Genomic DNA, 16,887 nt, shown 5'->3' with positions numbered 1-16,887 from the left:
CTCCTAGCCTGCAGGGGCAGCCCAGCCCGGCCCTGGAGAACTGCAAGGGCAGGAGGACACCGGTGGCCCTCACTTCCCACACCAGTGATCACGTCAGGGATCACTGATCGCTCTTAGGTCTACAAAGGAAGGGAGCTAGGCAGACTCTCATCTTCCCACCCCGCCCCCATCTCTCAGAGTCACCCTTCAGGAAACCTCCTCGGGACCTTGGTGCTTTCTGAAGACCCCTCCCATCTCTCTCTCTTTCTCTGTGCATATTTGTAGATAGGACACACACACAAGATACAAGGCAGTTAGGATATTACATCCTGACGATACTGAAATAGACTTGGGCTACTTCACACAACTTGCCTTAGACTAGGTAACTGCTGGTAAGAAAGTCAGTCCAGCTACTTTGCTCCATTCCTGGGGTCCACAAACCTTCACCAATGTCACTGTCAGTCACAGAGGGACATGGGGGGATGGGGGAGAAAGGGGAGAGGTGCTTGGTGGGTCCAAACTGCGAAAAGAACTGCAGTTCTTGTGGATGGAGAATCTATCCACTGGTCTGCCCCTCCCAGCCAGAGGTTGGCCTTCGATTCGGTCACGTTTTCGCTGCCAGAACTGTGTTAATCACCTGGGACGGTGGACAGCCTCTCACGTGTCTTGAGCCCCCATCCCCACCCCTCCAAGCCCTCGTGCCCCATCTTCCCCTTTCTGCTCCCCATCCCAAGTCAAATTCCAAGACCAGAGCCATGTTGGCCTCTCTGGGGGTCAACAGGAAAAGAGGGGGGAGATGGAGAGGTGACTGCAGCGAGAGTGGTGAGGGTGGTGCACGTGGCCCTGTCGGCATGGTGATGGGGCCAATCCTGAGGCCAGAGGTTCACCACCGTGACCTGAAAGGCCACTGGGGCCCCCGGGAGAAGCTGGAAGAACAAAGGGGAGGGGGAACCAGGGCAGGAAGAAGACAAACAAGCATCCTAGTGCATGAGAGTGGACCTGGAGCTGCCCGGAGGGAGGGCGGGCCCAGTCTATCTGTCGTTGAGCTGTGGAGAGCCGGTACCATCCTCCTCCTCCTCCTTGTCATCCTTCATGCCTTTCAGTCTCTGGCGAGCAAAGTCCTCAAACACGATGTCGTCGTCGCTGGTGGGAAAGACAAGGAAAACGGGTGTGTTTGCAGGGCAGGGAGAGTAGGCTTATCCAGGGGCTGGAGAGCCTGCACAGCCAGGTGGGACCCAGAGGCTGGCCTCTGGGACTGGCCTCAGATAGAAAGGCCTGCCAGGCTGGCACATCTGGATGCCCATCAATGACAGTGGGACCAGCCAGTTGTGGAAATACCAGAGGGAGGCATGAGTTTGCCTCAGGGCTGGAAATTGACCTGGTTCTTGAGGAGTTGGGGTCAAGGGACACATAAAATTGGGGGGGGGATCAGTGTGGCTGGGTTAGGGCCAGAGGAGGAAGTTACTCCCACAAAGAGGCCAGGCTACCAGTAGTTTCACAGTATATTCTGAATCCCCCAAGAACAGGCCCAAGAAACCCCATTCAACCACCCAAAGAAAGCACTCCTGTTTTCTGCACAGGAAGCAGTGGGCTTGGCTTGGGAGAGAAAACCCCTTTTCTCCAGGGAAGTGCCAGCTCACATTCTACCCTGAGGGATCTTGGATAAGACAGGGTCTGTGGGGGGCAGGAAGGGGGTAGGCCAATCTAAATAGGGGGGCAGAGAAAATGTGGGTGGGAAAAGAGGGTGCCTGAGGGGGTTTCAGGGCTAAGGGCTGCTTCTAAGAACAGTAAGTTCCCTTCTACTATAAAACATGTCCACATAGGCCCACCCAAGGCCCCAGCCCCACAGAATTCAGCCAGCTGCATGGGGTGTCCTAATGGGGTGACTTAAAACCGCATATCCCAAATATCTCCTGGGGGACAAAGGAAGTGTAGATTTGGAGCTGGAGCGAGAAAGCTGCTTGGCCCTGGAGGTATTTCGTGATGGTCGCCCAGGTCCTCCCCCTCTGGCCACTGTCCAGTGACACGACAGCCTTCGACCGCAGGGGAATCCACATTGGCCCTCGGGAGTCAGAAGCAACAAGATCCCCAGAAACTTCCCCTCCCTACGGCCTGATTCCACTGGTTGGGTGAAGGCCAGGCAAGAGAGCCCCAGCCCAGGGCCACAAACCAGCCCTGTGACAGCCGAGCAGGTGCTGTGGATGGACGAACGGACTGACGGACTGACGGACGTGCAAGGACGAGGGAGGAAGACAGACCCCACCAAGGCAGGAAGAAGAGGAACAGGCACCGAGGGTCCTTCAAGTCACATGCAGGCAAGCGGGTTGCTGAAGAGGCGAGCAGAGGCAGCTCTCAGCAGACGGGTTAGACCAGCTGCTCCTCAGGGGGTTAATTAGCATAAATACAAATAACCAGGTAGCCCCACCCACCTCCCATGGCCCGCCCCCTCCCCCCCCCATATGTCTGCAGGCAGGGTTCGGCTTACGTGGTGTCAAGTTCTATGAGATTGGTATCTACTGGAGCCTCGTTCTCTGGAACTAAACACAGGGCAGACGAGCGCCCATGGGTTACTGGTGAGTGGGCAAGCGGGCAGGTGGGCACAGGTCCCCACCCTGGGACAACTAAGCTAAGATGGGGAGGGAAAGGAGGAAGGGGAGTGGAGAAGGGGGGGCTGGTCCCTGGTCTTGGAAACACCTCGAATAACCTTAAATGCAGGGAGGAGGGGCCAGGGAGGGCCAGGGAGGCCCACAGCTGGCCCAGGGGAACAGAAAAATCTCTGGACCTTGCTCCTCTTGGCACTTCTCCAACACGACTTAGATTCATTTGTTGCATGCACGACTGTCACTAACTCTAATACAACCACTTATTCACATTTTCACATCTCTGAATTTGGGGTATGTTTACAATCAATGGCATTTCAAAGTTTAATTGTGGGAACACTTTTCTTTCTTTGTGGTACATACTACAATGTTTCTTTCAACTGAAACAGTCTTAGGTTTAATCCGGTATCACTTGGAAAAATTACGGGGGTGGTGTGTCCAGGGATCATCTTATCCATACAGCCCCTTCCGCTATGCCTGGATGCCAGACAAGAGCTCCAAGCATGGCCCGTGCCGCTCCCACCACCACCCCCAGCCCAGAGAGAACAGAGCCAGACCTCTCTGTCTCCTGAAGAGTCAGATGCAAATAGGAGTGTGGGCCTCACAAAAGATCTTGTGAGCTGGGGAAGAGGCGTGACCCTGGGCTGAAGGCTGACCCAGAGGTAGGTGGGGTGATAGGGAAACCCCATCCCAGTGACCCCCAGATTCTGCTCACCTTCCCGATGCGGGGGTTCCTCTTTGGGCTTGGGATGCATTAGGGTGAAGGGCAGCTCCACAGCCACGTCACTGAAAGAGACCCAGACCAGTTGAGCCTTGAATCCAGTCCCAGGCTGTGAGTCTCAATGCCCTGTCACTCTGAGGACTGGGGAGGGTTTTACGGTAGCTCTGGGCCAAGAGGCAGGAAATCTGGCCCCAAGACCCAGTTCCACCACTCTCTGAGCACCAGTCTATCTGGGAGTTGAACTGGGAGATTTCTTCTCCTGACTCCAAAAAACATGGAAACTTCCCCTTTCCTGAGAAGGATCCCTGGATTCCCACGAGCTGGGAGGAGGCACAGGGGTGGGAAAAGGATTGCTCAGGGCAGTGAGTGTGCATCTTGCTCACTGAGTGGCTCCAGAGGTGCCCTGAGTCCCTGCTGGCCTCAAATGGCCACAGCCAGCCCAGCCTCCCCTGACACTGCCCTTCCCAACTTCCCGGTTGGAACTCCTCCCACCCTCACTCTGTCTTATCTCCCAACATCTCCAGGGGGCTCCTGTGAAAGTGTTCAGGTGGCCCTAGCCCCCTGCAATCTCGATGATGCACTGCTGAGGTCGGCTTAATCAAATTCAAGCTAAATGGGACCCAGGCCCCAGCACTGTCTACATTGTGCACAGAGCCTTGAAGCCGTGTGGGGATGGAAGGATGGGAGCGGTGCTGCTACTGGCTAACGCTTCTGACTGGGCCTTCTCTTCCCTTAGCCCTGATGGACAGAATAATAACAAGAGCAGACACTCACATGGTACTGACTCTGTGCCAAGGAGGAGTCTACATTTTTTTTTTTTCCGGCCTTGCTGCTCAGCTTGCAGGATCTTAGTTCCCTGACCAGGGATCGAACCTGTGCTCCCTGCAGTGGAAGCGCAGAGTCCTAACCACTGGACCACCAGGGCATTCCGCCAAGGAGTAGTCTAGAGTCACTCATTTAACCTTCACAACAACCCAATGTACAGGCTGGGAAATTGAGACCAAGGAGAAAACGCAGCTTATCCAAGGCCGTACGGCTATTAAAAGAAAGTGACAGGGCTTCCCTGGTGGCGCAGTGGTTAAGAATCCACCTGCCAATGCAGGGGATACGGTTCAAGCCCTGGTCTGAGAAGATCCCACATGCCGCGGAGCAACTAAGCCCGTGCACCACAACTACTGAGCCTGTGCTCTAGAGCCTGTGAGCCACAACTACTGAGCCCGAGTGCCACAACTACTGAAGCCCACGTGCCTAGAGCCCGTGCTCTGCAACAAGAGAAGCCAGCCAATGAGAAGCCCGCGCACCGCAACGAAGAGTGGCCCCTGCTCGCCACAACAAGAGAAAAGCCCGCGCGCAGCAACAAAGACTCAACGCAACCAAAAATTAAATAAAGAAATTAATTAAAGAAAGAAATTAAAAAAAAAAAAAGAAAGTTACAGACTGAGGATATTCTGACTCCCTAATTCACGCCCTTAACCCTGTGTGATAACACCTCAGAATTGAGAAGGTGATTCCACCCACCCTCTTTCTCCACTCCAGACAAAAGCAGCCCTGAAAGCCCCTCCACTCCACTTACGTGGTATCACCCTACAAGGCCCTGTCAACTGTGAGCACCTACAGGCACATCATCTTACTGACTTTGCTGCCAGGGGCCGGTTGAGAGGAGGATGGGGAAGGGGACGGAGGGGTCAGGGGTATAAACTACGCAACCAGAAAGGGCTGTTTCACCAGCCCCACCACTCACTGAGGAACACTTCACATCTTTAAGTCTCACTGAGCTTATCTGGAAAACGGGGCTAACTATACCTACCTTCTAGAGCCACTTCCAGGAGGTGATGTAGGTAAAAGGCTTGGTTAAGCTGTGAAGCTTGTGCCTGCCAGAATTATTACTTCCCCTCAGTAGGAACATGGGGGTTTCATAAGGCTATTGAAACAATTTGGCTTTTTTTGTTTGTTTGCTTTTTGCTTCCAAAGGGGATTGCTTCTCCAGGTTCACTTGGAAAAGTGAGCTATCAAAATGGAAGCTGGTAGAAGACTAAGACTGCCAAACTTCACTAAAGCCATCCAGAATACAGATGGAAGAATCTGGACCTTAACCTTCCACCAGGCTATGAGCAATCAAGGGCAGGGGGTGTTATCTGATTCCTCTCTGGGAGCTCAGTCCCCCTCACAAGGTTGAGCTCAAGTATGGGTTCAGGAAATTCTTACTGAATTACATTGAATTGAATTTCACCTCTCCAAATGGACTAAGTTTTCTTGGGATGAGCAATAGTGGCATCTTGTGACAGGAGGAAGCAAAAGCACTGGGTTTGGGGCACAGGTATTTTTGGAATGCACGTGGATCCAGTTGGCTCCAAGAAGCCTTGTCTACAAAGGCAGATCTCAGGACCTCTCCTTAACAACCCTCAGACAGCAGTTAGTTCTCATTAGTGTGGAAGTTTGAAAGCCACAAAGCCTGCATTTCTCCAAAACATCGTGTAAAACAGACTGACTGGGGGCCACTCCCCAGATAAATGGAGCCAACTTTGCTGTCTGCAAAGGTCCTTGTCACTTGGGTAGGATGGAAGAGCAGGGCGAGGTTTGAAAGGAGAAACTGCACCTCCCCAGTCCCTCTGGAGAGGGTCCTAGTCCCGGCACAGGCCTGAGCCTGGCAATCAGAAGTGACTGCTAAGATTCCTTCCAACCCAGTGCCCGTGATTCTGGACAATCAGGACAATGGTCTCTGGGCCCTTTAGGAAGGTGAGTTGATCAGGTCGAAGGAAGGGACTTTACCTGGATGCAAGATCTCCCAACAGGCTGGGTGGGTCAGAGGAGGCGGGAGAAGTGGTCAGGAGAGAGTTCAGAGAGGAAGAAAACAGAAAGCACGTTCATTTACCACCTCTGTTCCCCTTTGGGGTAGATTAGATCCTGGGACACACTCTACCCACCCCAGTTGTAACTGCTCATTCAGGGACATACAGAGATGTGAGCCCTGCGTGGGGAACTGGAACCCAGGCCCGGCTAAGCCAAACGCCCTGGGAGGGGAGCCCCAGGGTCATTATCTGTAAAGGAGACATAAAAGTTAACCCCTGTGCTGCCTGCCCTGGGGAGGCTGGGATTATCTAATGGCAGAAGGAAGCACTTAGGATTCCCCAAGGGTCCCTCAAGGAGGAGCCTGAGGCAGACTGTGGGTCCTGCAAGAGTCACAGGACACGGGATTTGAGATCTGTGATTCTGAGATGTCCTATAATATATGGTCCATATTACACACTGTCACCTGCACGAGGCATTATTCTAAGAATAAAGGAGACTCGATGTCTAAGGCTATTAGCTTTCCAATCTTTTCATAGAAATTTATGAATTATAAAAAATCCCTCTGACAAATTAGAAATCCTAATTCTAGGTTTATAATAACATGTAGGCCCAACATATGGAGAAAAGTGGGAGTTCTTTCTGAGCTTCCACCAGACTATGCTCCAGGTAAGGGAATACGTTTGGTCTACTGCCATGACCCCAGCACCCAGCTTGTGACCTGAGATTAAGGGAGGAGATTTCAGGAAATGTGTAGGGAATTGTCTGGGCCTCTGTTTCCCCATCTGTAAAATGGGAGAGTCGGAGCATTCCCAATCCAACTCTGGAATTCTGAGCTCCTTGAGCCATTTCCCCAGCAGATCAGCCTGGGTATGAGTCGGGGTGGGTGCTGTGCCCTGAGATGTGATGATGGACACGGCACCCCTTGTAGGCCCCACAGCACAGACTCTGAGGAAGCTTCCCCCCACCTCCCACGTGCCCAGACTAGCGATGGGGAACAGGAGGAGGAAAAAGAGGAGGAAGAGGAAAAGGGGGGAGGAGAGAAAGAGGGGAGGGGCAAGAGAGGGGCCAAAGGCCTCTGAAGTAGAAGAGGGAAAGGGGTGGAGGAGGAGAAAGAGAAAGAACAGGATTCAGCTAAAAGGTCCAGCAAACAGGCAGGATGGGGCAGCGGGTGTGGCCATCAGGGACCTCCCTGCTGCACTTCGGGGTCTGGGTCTGGGCTGGGCTGGAGCACTTACCCGCCCCGAGACACCACCAGCTTCACCTTCACTTTGTAGGAAACAATGATGCCCAGGATCTCCCGGTTGGCCCCTTCCCTCAACCTGCAAGGTGACACAGGGAAGTCGGTTCACAGGGCTTGCTGGTGGGCAAGACCCGGCAGGGTGGGGTGCGGTGCGGGCAGCGGCCATCGGTCCCTTTCCTGGCCACTCAGCCGCCAGGTACAGGCAGAGCCCAGTGTGTGAGAAAGGCGAGGTCTGCTCTCAGGGAGCGGGAACTCAGAGCCCTGGCTTCCGAGTCTGGAGTCTGGCTTTGCAGCCCTGGGAACCCCTGCTTCCCTCCAGGGGCCTGAGTCCCAGCAGTGCTGTGCGGAGCGGCTCTTCCTGCTCTCAGGTGGATTCCCTCTGTCTCACTCCTGGGCCAGAGAGGAGAGGGCAGTTGGCGGGGGAGAGGAGGGGAGTGGGTACCAGGGAAGACCCTGCAGGAAGTGATGCTTTAATTAGGTCTTGAAAGCAGGTAGGATTTGAGCCAGGGAAGAAGAGAGCAAACACTCCGAGGGGAGATGGTAGCATACGAAGGGGCGGGTGAGACAGTGTTTGGGCTGGAGTGGCGGGCAGCGGTGCTGCAGAGGTGGGTCAAACCCCCAGGAAGGGCCAGACCTCAGCGGGCAGGGCAAGACGGGTCCCCACACCCCCAGGTCTCCACTAGAGGAGGGTGGCCTCAGGGAGTCAGTGGTGACCATGGGACAGGAGTGACCCTATGTTATGGCCCTGGGATCTCTGCCCTCCGGGGACACCCCCACGTGTGGTTTAGCCCAGCTCACCGCCCTCAACTCTCCAGACTCCCCAGGCCTGTCCTGATTCATCCTCTCCTGCTAGGACCCTTCCAGAAGCCACTCCCTTCCTTCCTTCCTTCCTTCCTTCCTTCCAGGCTTGCTCTGCCTCAGGGTCATCCAACAGAAGACATGACGGCAGAAGTTCCTGCCTCTTGCACGAAGCCTTTCCAGGTTGCCCTCCCCTAGGCAAGCCAGCAGAGTCCAGCACTGACTACAAAAGGCTGGTCGAGTGGTCCATCTTGCTCTCTGGGGCACCCCTGGATAGGGGTGGGATTGGGGACAGCTTCTCTGGCAGTTCAAGCTCGTGAGGACAGGCCCTGGACAACGCTTGGGGAGAAGGTAGCCTGAGCCCACGCTGACACTGGTGGGACCAAGGTGGGTGTGGACCCGTTTCGGGGAAGGGTAGGGGAGCCGGGGGAGGGGGGACATCCAAGAGCCTGGGACTAGGGAGGGTAGGTCCTCACAAGGTGCTGGAGGCCAGGTTCGTGTCCTCATGTTTGAGCTTCCCGTCCAGGGCAAGGCCCCGCTTCTCTCGGTTGTTGGCCAGGAAGGGGGTCAGCGTGTAGACCTTGCAGAATGTCGAGCTGGGGGCCACTGTGTCACTGGGAAGAAGGGGGACCGATGTGGAGATGCCCCCCAGAGCCAACCCCAGCCCAGCCAGGTCACAGAGCCCGGCCCTGCTCCAAGTCCCCCTCCCCCATGAAGGGGCCACATGGGCCAGGCCCAGCTCTGGCAGGGAGACCACTGCCACACAAACGGGGCACATCTCTACTCCACATGCAAACAGCGATGACTCTGGGGTGATCCAACAACTTCATTCTTGGTCTGTAAACAGCTGCAAGGTTTTAAAAATTCAATGTACTGCTTGGCCCTGTGCTGTTTGGCTAGGATAATTTTTTAGTGGAGACAGCATGGACTTTTTCTTTCCCTAACATATTATTATGAAAGAATTTTAAACATACAGGAAAACTGAAAGAACTGTGCAGTGAACACCCATATACCCACCCCCTAGGTTCTACAATGAAGACCTTATTTGCTTTATCTCATCTCCATCCATCACGTGTAAGGTGTTTGGATTGGTCAGTTTTGACCTGCTTTTGCTCCATCCGCCATCCCCCTTCTCAACAATGAGCGAGCTGGGGTGCAGCAAGCCTCGGAGTCAGGAGAGCCCCAGCTCTGCCGCTGGCCAGCCCCGTGAGGCTGAGCAAGTCACACCTCTCTGGCCCCATTTCCTTCCCTACGTACTGGGGTCAGAAGCAACCCCAACTCAGAGGGCTTTGTGCAATCTAGGTTTCCAGTACAGTGTAATTATTCTCTTCCCTCCATAACCCCAGTCCACTTAGATTCACTAGCTCTTATTTTGTCATTCTAGTTTTAGTGGGTCTTTTCCCTGACTGTAGCATGCATTTCCTTATAGCTAAACCAAGTGGATGGTTTCTAAAAGGCTGTTCAGGGTCATTTACACTGAGCGGCAAGGAAATCTGAGGCCAGGCCCTCTGCCAGGTGGAGAAGAGCCACCTGGACCTGTGACCAGACCTAGGGCTTCTCTTTTCCCCACCGGATCCCACACGTCCAAAGCTGGCCTTGTGCTCACTTACTCAGCCTCTTCCATGGCCACGGGGCACTTGTACTGCGCTGTGTTGAAAAGGCAGATGTCTGCATACTGGCGCACTGGGGAGGAAGGGGGAAACAAGGTGGGGGTGAGCCAGGGGTCCCAGGCTCCCCAAGTTGGGGATGTTCAGCCCCAAGCAACAGCCAGTCCACCAGAAGCTTCTGCAGGAGATGGACCCATCCTCTACATGGCAGCTCAAACATGCCCACTCCTTCCATAAACAAAATTCTCTCCCTGAAGGACAGCCCTGGCCAGAACCCAGGGAACCTAAGAGAAGAGGAGGCTTCAATAGTAAACTCATTACCCCGCCAATAAGCAGCCTGTGTTACCAGCCTCAAAAGCCTTACCCTTTGGCTTAGCAGGCCTTGGGCTTCTCTGTGGGCCGGTAGTTATTTACAAGGCTGTTAGTGAGGGGAGAGCCTTCAGCGACCCCAACCCCTGGAAGGAGTCCCCTTGCCACCCCCTGGGCCGGCCCTCTGCCCGAGTACCCGAGATCTTGATCTTCTTCACTGTCTTGTTGGTGTTGTTGGTGACGTGGACGTTGACACTGATGGGTTCTCCGTGGTAGTAGATCTGGGAGGTGTAAGAAGGGAGAGGGATGGATGGGAAGACTCCAAGGCTTTAGATGATGGGGAGGGAGAAGAGGCCCCACACACATCTCCTGGGGTTCCCCAGGCCTTGGTCACTCTGACACTGGCCCCAAGTTCATCAGCCACTTCCCACTGATGCCACTGGGCATGTTAAACTTAAGTTCCTTTGTGGGACCTTGAAAGATAATTAAGTTAGAAGGTGATACTCCTGTGTTCCACTCCAGGGTTGGCCACCAGAAGTAACGATAACAGTAATAGTAACGGTAATGAGGGTGAGAGCGGTGTGACCTTGAACAGGTTCTCTAAGCCTCAGTTTCCCCCTCCGTACAATGGAGGGACAGGAGGTGATATATCAAGTCCCTGCTGGCTCTGGCTGCCTGGAATTTAGACCCAGGAGGGTCTGGAAGAAGCAGGAGAAGGGTGGGGAAGGGCTGATGGACTCACTGAGGGAACCTGCTCTGAATCCTCATGGAAGAGCCTCAACTTGCATCTTGGCCCAAGCACTTGCCTTCAGCTGCCCCTCAAGCGGGTGAGGAGGTGATCACACTTCAAAGGGGGACAGGGGTGCAGGGAGATGGCCAGGACCCAGGACCCTTCAGGAGGTACTCTGACTTCTGAAGTCAATCGCATCCTTCGAGCTCATGCCCCACCTCTGTCACGCCTTTAGTCCCCAAGGGGCTTCTCCAAATCCTCCAACGGAGGTCTCCGATTCCCTGAGCCCTGTGATCCTTGGGCTGGAGGCAGAAGCTCCCAGCCGAGGAGGCCCGGAGGGCATGAGAGAGCTGGGATCTGAGGCTCCAGCCCCGGGGGAGCGGCCCCCACCCCCTGCCAAGCCCGAGCCTCCTACCTCCTTATCCAGGGAGGCCTCCAGATGCAAGGGCTTATCCGACATGAGGAACTGCCTGGTGGTCTCGGCTGTGGGCTGGGGGCCGGGCCTCTCCGGGGCATATTGCACCTTCCGGATGACCAGGCGCACAGAATTCCTAGTGGAGATGGGTAGAGCAAATGATGACCAGAGTCACCTGCTTCCATCCTCTTCCCTTGCGACCCTCACATCCTTCTCTTGCTCAAGAGACTGTCATGGTTCCCAAGACCTTGGACTCCAGGCCAAACTGCAGAGTTTGGCATAGGGCCTTGTCACCATCTGGTCCCACTCCAACCTCCTCCATCTTGTCCCCAGCCTCCTCCACTTCTTCACTATCATTCTCGATGGTCTATCTAGTCCTATTTCTGAAGCTCTGCTTATACTGGGTCCCAGCCTATAACACTCTCTTCCAGCTTCTGCCCTCATTTGCTTCCTTCCTCAAGGCCCAGCCAAACACCTGCTCTACCAGGAAACTCCCGAGATCCGCCCACTCTGATCTTCTCCTGGTCTGAATTCCCACCACATCAGAGGACGAACCATCCCATGGCAGCACTTTATGTGGATCTGTGTGTTGGTAGCCAGTGGGACGCTAAGAAAGGGACTGTTGTTTCACTTCCTGCATCTCTTACGTCACCTAATAGTGTGACTTCTTTAAGGACAGAAGTTTTTGTCTACATTGTTCACTACTGTATTCTCAGTATTTATGACAGTGCCTGCTGCCATATAATAAATACTTGCTAAATATTTATTAAATAAAAATATACACAGGGGACAAGGGGCCCATGAAGAAACGGGGCCCAGAGAGGTGAAGGAGTTCAGTGAGGAGGTGTGGATTCAGTCAGGGGAAGTAAAGAGGATAAAGACTCAGTGAGAGGATGGAGGCCCAGAGATGGGATGGAGCTCAATGAAGGTGATGGGCTCAGGGAGGAAACAAGGACATGAAGATTTGGTGAGGGGATGGGGACTCAGTCAGGCAGTCCCCTGTCAGGTGTGCTAGGTATCCCGGCATCCCTCTTTCTCAGACAAGCCACCTCCATTCCCTGAGCTGGATAGCCAGGGTTAAAGTCCTAGCTCTCCCCATACTAACTATATGACCTTGAGTAAATTAACCTCCATGCCTCAGTCTCTTCATCTGTAAAATGGTGACAACAGCAGGACCCACTTCTTAGGGTTGCTGTGAGGATTGAATTAGTTCATACATGTCTGTCACTTTGAACTGTGTCTGGTGTCTAATAAGCTCTTGATAAGTGATAGTTGCTATATCATTTTAGTAACTCTGGCACGGACTTAAAATGTCCCATTGGTGGTAGGTTGAGAGTGCTGGCTCTCAGTGCTGCCTCCTCTTCCCTGCTCTGGTTAGGCCACCTACCACAGCCTACAACCCCATTCCTTTCTTCTGATCTCAGGGCTTAAGAAGAAAAGGGGGACAGAGAAGCAAGGGAGAAGGATCCCATCTGCCCACACACATAAGCTGCCAGGCTGGAGGTAGAGATGTGCAACGCATCCTGCGACCACCAGGTGGCAAACTCAGCCTGCTCCCTAAGAGGCTGCAGCGCCTTCAGGAGGCAGGGTGCATCAGAGCTGGGGGCTGAGGCCAGCCTCGCCAGAAGCCAGAGCAGAGCCCGACCCCAGGAGGGGGAGGTGTGAGCGCGGGGCTGGGCAGCTCACCCCAGAAGTCAGGGCCAGCTATTTCTGGCTGCTAGCTTGTGCTCTCTGTCTGCCCAGGGCTGTGTCTCTCCAGGAAAAGGTTTCCTCTCTCTGACACATGGCTGACCTCCTCCCTCTGCCCCGGGTGGGTTCACGTTCTCCCCTTCACTGCCTTGTTTAGAAGCCTCCGTTGACACCCCCCTAACCCGCCGCCACAACCTCCTGCTGGTGGCCTCCCAGGAGAACTGGGAGATGAGGGTCCAAGCTGGCGGGAAACATCTTGCTCACTGTTTAAAACAATCTGATTTTCGATTTTCGTTTTTTTTTCCAAAACAAAATTAAAGGACACGCCGTCTGGAGAGGAAGAGATTAGAGGCAGGGAGATAAGGGAAGCGGGTACAGTGGTGCAAAGGAAAAAGCACTGAGGCCTGAGCCAAGGCAACTGAGCCACCTCCCCCAGGAAGCCCTCACAACCTGCCAGCCTTCCCGAGTGCCCTTTGCGGAGCTCCCAAGGCTGGAACGTGAGGCCCCTCCTCGCACACTTCCAGGCATTGTGACTTCTGTCTTCTTCGGACTTTGCCCATCCTGTCTCCCTACCCCTGCCAGCAGGCAACCCACGCCCAGGCAGGCGGAAGCTGTGCCCTTCTCACCGCTTGTGGATCTTCTCCTCCAGGTTCTCAGCGCAGAAGGCTTTCACTTCATAGTCCACACCGCAGGCCTGTGGGGAGGGGTCACTGACCGCAGAGCCTTGGAGAGGACCGGCTCCCGTGAGCACAGCCTGCCCACCCTCTCATTTAACAAGGCCGCTGGATGGGAGCACCACATTCCCACGGCCTGACCCCCCTCGTCTGACTCGGAGCCCTGCGCTCAGCCAGCCGCGGGGCTGCCTCCCCCATCCGACCTTCCTGCAGAGATGCTCCCTGACCGGGCTCCCCTCCAGATTCCTGCCTTTCTGGGGGGTTGTCCTCATCACTCAGCAAGGCAGCCGCCCAGAAACAACAACAGGCACCTCAGCAGCCCTGTTTAGAGAGCTCCCCCCGACCTCCGGTGCAGAGACCCTGCACTGGGCACGTCCCTGCAGCGTCTCACTCCACCCTCTCAACCACACGACGAGGCACATCCTACCACCTCCATTTCGCAGATGAGGAAACGGGCTCAGAGATCTGAGGCCTGGGCCACTCATGGTGTCACTCCTCTCTGAGCCTCAGTTTCCCCATCTGTGAAACAGTGATGACTGCACCTCCGCACAGGGTTGTGAGGCCAGCTGGTTTTCCAGAGAACATTCTGCAGACAACACCGAGGCCAGCGAGAGTGACCCTGGGCACATAATTGGGTGATACCATATCTGCTGTCCTGTCTGAAAAGACTGCTTATCTGAGGTGGGACCAGCCTGGCCTAGAGGCAAGGAGGCTTCTACAGGGAGGTTCCAGCACCCTCCCAGAGAGAAAGCCAGAGAACTGGAGACACAGTGTCCTGGACCCAGAGAGATGTTCCCCTGGGGGTGACCCACCTTCCCTGTGTCTTCAGGCCCCGGCTGCAACGTCACAGAACAGGGGAGGTTCGGAGCGATCTGTTAAGAGGACGGACAGACCTGTCACATTCACCACTGACCTCTCTGTGTCTCCCACCCCAGGCACCCATACACACATTCATCAGACCAGGGGACCCTGAGGACAGGCCATGTCCCTCCCATCAGACTAGGGAATTCAGGGGACAGACCATGTTTCCCCCATCAGACCATGCCAAGCCACGCCCCATGTTAGACCAGAAGCCCCTTCAGTAAAGCCAAGGATTTCAGTGTTTTTCTTTATCTAAGGGTTTAACCCAGCATAGTCCCCACAGAACAAGAGTTGAAAAGGTCTTTCCATGATGTCCACTGTGGTAGGCAGAATAATGGCCCCCCAAAGATGTCCACATCCCTCATCTCCAAAACCTTTGATAATGTTACCTTAAATGGCGAAAGGAACTTTACAGTGTGATTCAGTTTTAGGATCCTGAGATGGGGAGATTACCCTGGATTATCCAGATGGGCCTTATCACAGGGTCCTTAACAGTGAAAGCAGGAAGCAGAAAAGACAGCGTCAGAGTGATGGGATTCGAGAAAGATTGGACCAGCCATTGCTGGCTTTGAAGATGGAGGAGGGATAGGCTAGGGACCAAAGAGTGTGAGTGGTTTCCAGAAGCAGGAAAAGGCAAGGAAACAGTTTCCCTCCTAGAGCCTCCAGAAAGAATGCAGCCCTGCTGACACTTGATTTTAGCCCCGTGAGACCGGATTTTGATTCCTGACCTCCAGAACTGTAAGATAACATTCGTGTTTTAATTAGCAGGTTTAGTTTTACTACCAGGTTTGCAATGATTTGTTATAGCAGCCACAAGAAGCTAATACATGTATAACAGAGAGGATGGCTCTGTATCCTCTCCCCTTCTCTGATCCTCACAGAAAGCCAGGGGATTTCACCGAATCACAGAATCAGAGTCTGAGAAACAGTTAATTTGAAAATCCAGAATCTTGGGGTCTTGGAGTGGAAAGATGGCTGAGCAGGGAAATCCACGACTTGCCATCCTGGTTTGTGAGCTGGGTTGAAGCAGGGCTAGTGGGCAGCCGGTCTGAGGGAGGAGACAGCCTTGTGGTGACCCAGGGGCCAGAAAGGGCTCCTTCTTTCTCTGCAGCAGCCCCCTCGACACCCCTTCTCCCACCAATGACCCGGACTCAGGAGGGTCTGGGGAGTAGCGCAGAGGTAAGGGTGATGCCCCTGGCAGTGGCCAGAGACACTTACCAGGCAACATAAGTGCCAATGCCCTGGTCCCAGCGTACACTGGGAAACTGGGTGGCATGGAGCTGCTGCCCCAGCTGCCCCCATGTGCCTGCCCAGAGGGCTTGCTAGAGGCGATGCTTCTGGAATGGGGCCCCAGGGGCTGGCAGTCCCTGACCTCAAAGGTGAAAGGGTAGGCGTGCTCGCCCAGCTTCTTGATGAGGCGCTCCTGCAGCCGAGTCAGGGGTTTCTTGTCCTCAGGGGCTGGCGGGAAGGACTGCACGTTGGCCACAAACAGGTCCTTGCGAAAGGTCAGGCCCAGGACATCCAGGTCCTCCCGGCCGTAGCGGAAGGCGCAGGTCAGTGTCACATAGACTGTGGGAGCAGGGGGCACTAAGGAGGGGCCTGGGAGGGCAGCAAACACGCCCCCCAGAGCGTGAGCCGCAGCCCTGGGACTGGCCCCACTGGAGGCACAGGTCTGTCCCAGAGCTCCCGCGGGGAGGGCTGCGCTGCCCGTGGGATGGGGTGTCAGGTGCCTGGCCCCTGGGAGGAAGTGGGGCTGACTGCTGGATCGGTTCTGTTCTTCTCCACCCCCAGTGCAGCCCAAGGCATGTGTGGAGAGGGTCTGACAGGGTTGATAGGGGCTGGGAAGGAGCACAGTGGGAAAGAGCAGTGGGAGGGGAAACAAGTGCTGGGTGGTGTCCGGAAGGCTCAGAGTCTTGTCCCACTGCCCGCCCCCACCCCCTCCTGTCCTCCTGCTGACCTTAGACAATCCCTTGATCTCCCCAGGAATCAGTCTTCTCTTCTGTACAATGAGACCCTAACTCCTGCTCTGTTTGCATCCCCAGCCTTGCAACAGTCATGATGGGTTGATGTAAAAGGGCTCAGGGCATTAAAAGGTTCTCCCAAAATGGGCACGGGCAGGGCCGCCCCAGGCCGGGGGAGGCCAAGGCACCTGCTCTGACGTTGACTGGAGCTGTTGAGGGAAGTACCAGCAGGGAGGGGCAGGGACAGGCTTGTTGCCTCTCTTACTGCTGACGTTCTGCCTGCGAGTCAGGAAGGCCCTCGGCTGGAGGTCATGGAGGAAAAGGAGGCCCCTTGACAGGCTGGGGGTAAGGGCCACAGCTCACCTCTCCTCTCCTTGAGATACTCAGGATCCACCAGGACCACACCATCTGGAGGAAGGACAGAGGGTGAGTAGACGTGACCACTCCAACTTCTGAGCCCCAAACACCAAGTTAAATTTAAACTCAACCATCTGTCTGTCCAAAAGCATCATG

General features: G+C 54.8%; 1 protein-coding gene across 3 annotated transcripts in view; it reads right to left on the bottom strand.

Annotated features, from left to right (window-relative positions):
• Window positions 1-1,010: 1,010 nt before the first annotated feature.
• ARRB1 (arrestin beta 1) overlaps window positions 1,011-16,887 on the bottom strand; it is a gene marked incomplete at both ends in the record, with an annotated part of 74,422 nt that continues 58,545 nt past the window's right edge. For 2 of the 3 annotated variants that reach the window (XM_079707709.1, XM_079707707.1), the window contains 12 exons: window positions 1,011-1,122; window positions 2,465-2,516; window positions 3,295-3,365; window positions 7,326-7,409; window positions 8,605-8,742; window positions 9,739-9,811; window positions 10,241-10,325; window positions 11,190-11,325; window positions 13,505-13,572; window positions 14,365-14,424; window positions 15,786-15,982; window positions 16,738-16,782. In XM_079707709.1, coding sequence (XP_079563835.1) covers window positions 1,011-1,122; window positions 2,465-2,516; window positions 3,295-3,365; window positions 7,326-7,409; window positions 8,605-8,742; window positions 9,739-9,811; window positions 10,241-10,325; window positions 11,190-11,325; window positions 13,505-13,572; window positions 14,365-14,424; window positions 15,786-15,982; window positions 16,738-16,782 — 1,121 coding nt within the window. Of the gene's footprint in view, window positions 1,123-2,464; window positions 2,517-3,294; window positions 3,366-6,069; window positions 6,094-7,325; window positions 7,410-8,604; window positions 8,743-9,738; window positions 9,812-10,240; window positions 10,326-11,189; window positions 11,326-13,504; window positions 13,573-14,364; window positions 14,425-15,785; window positions 15,983-16,737; window positions 16,783-16,887 lie in introns of all 3 variants that reach the window. The other variant, XM_079707708.1, reaches the window with a different exon arrangement.

This window comes from Hyperoodon ampullatus (assembly GCF_949752795.1).
Source record: "Hyperoodon ampullatus genome assembly, chromosome: 7".
Taxonomy (NCBI): domain Eukaryota; kingdom Metazoa; phylum Chordata; class Mammalia; order Artiodactyla; family Ziphiidae; genus Hyperoodon; species Hyperoodon ampullatus.
The sequence above is the reverse complement of the archived record's forward strand: the minus strand, read 5'-3'. Positions and strand labels throughout refer to the sequence as shown.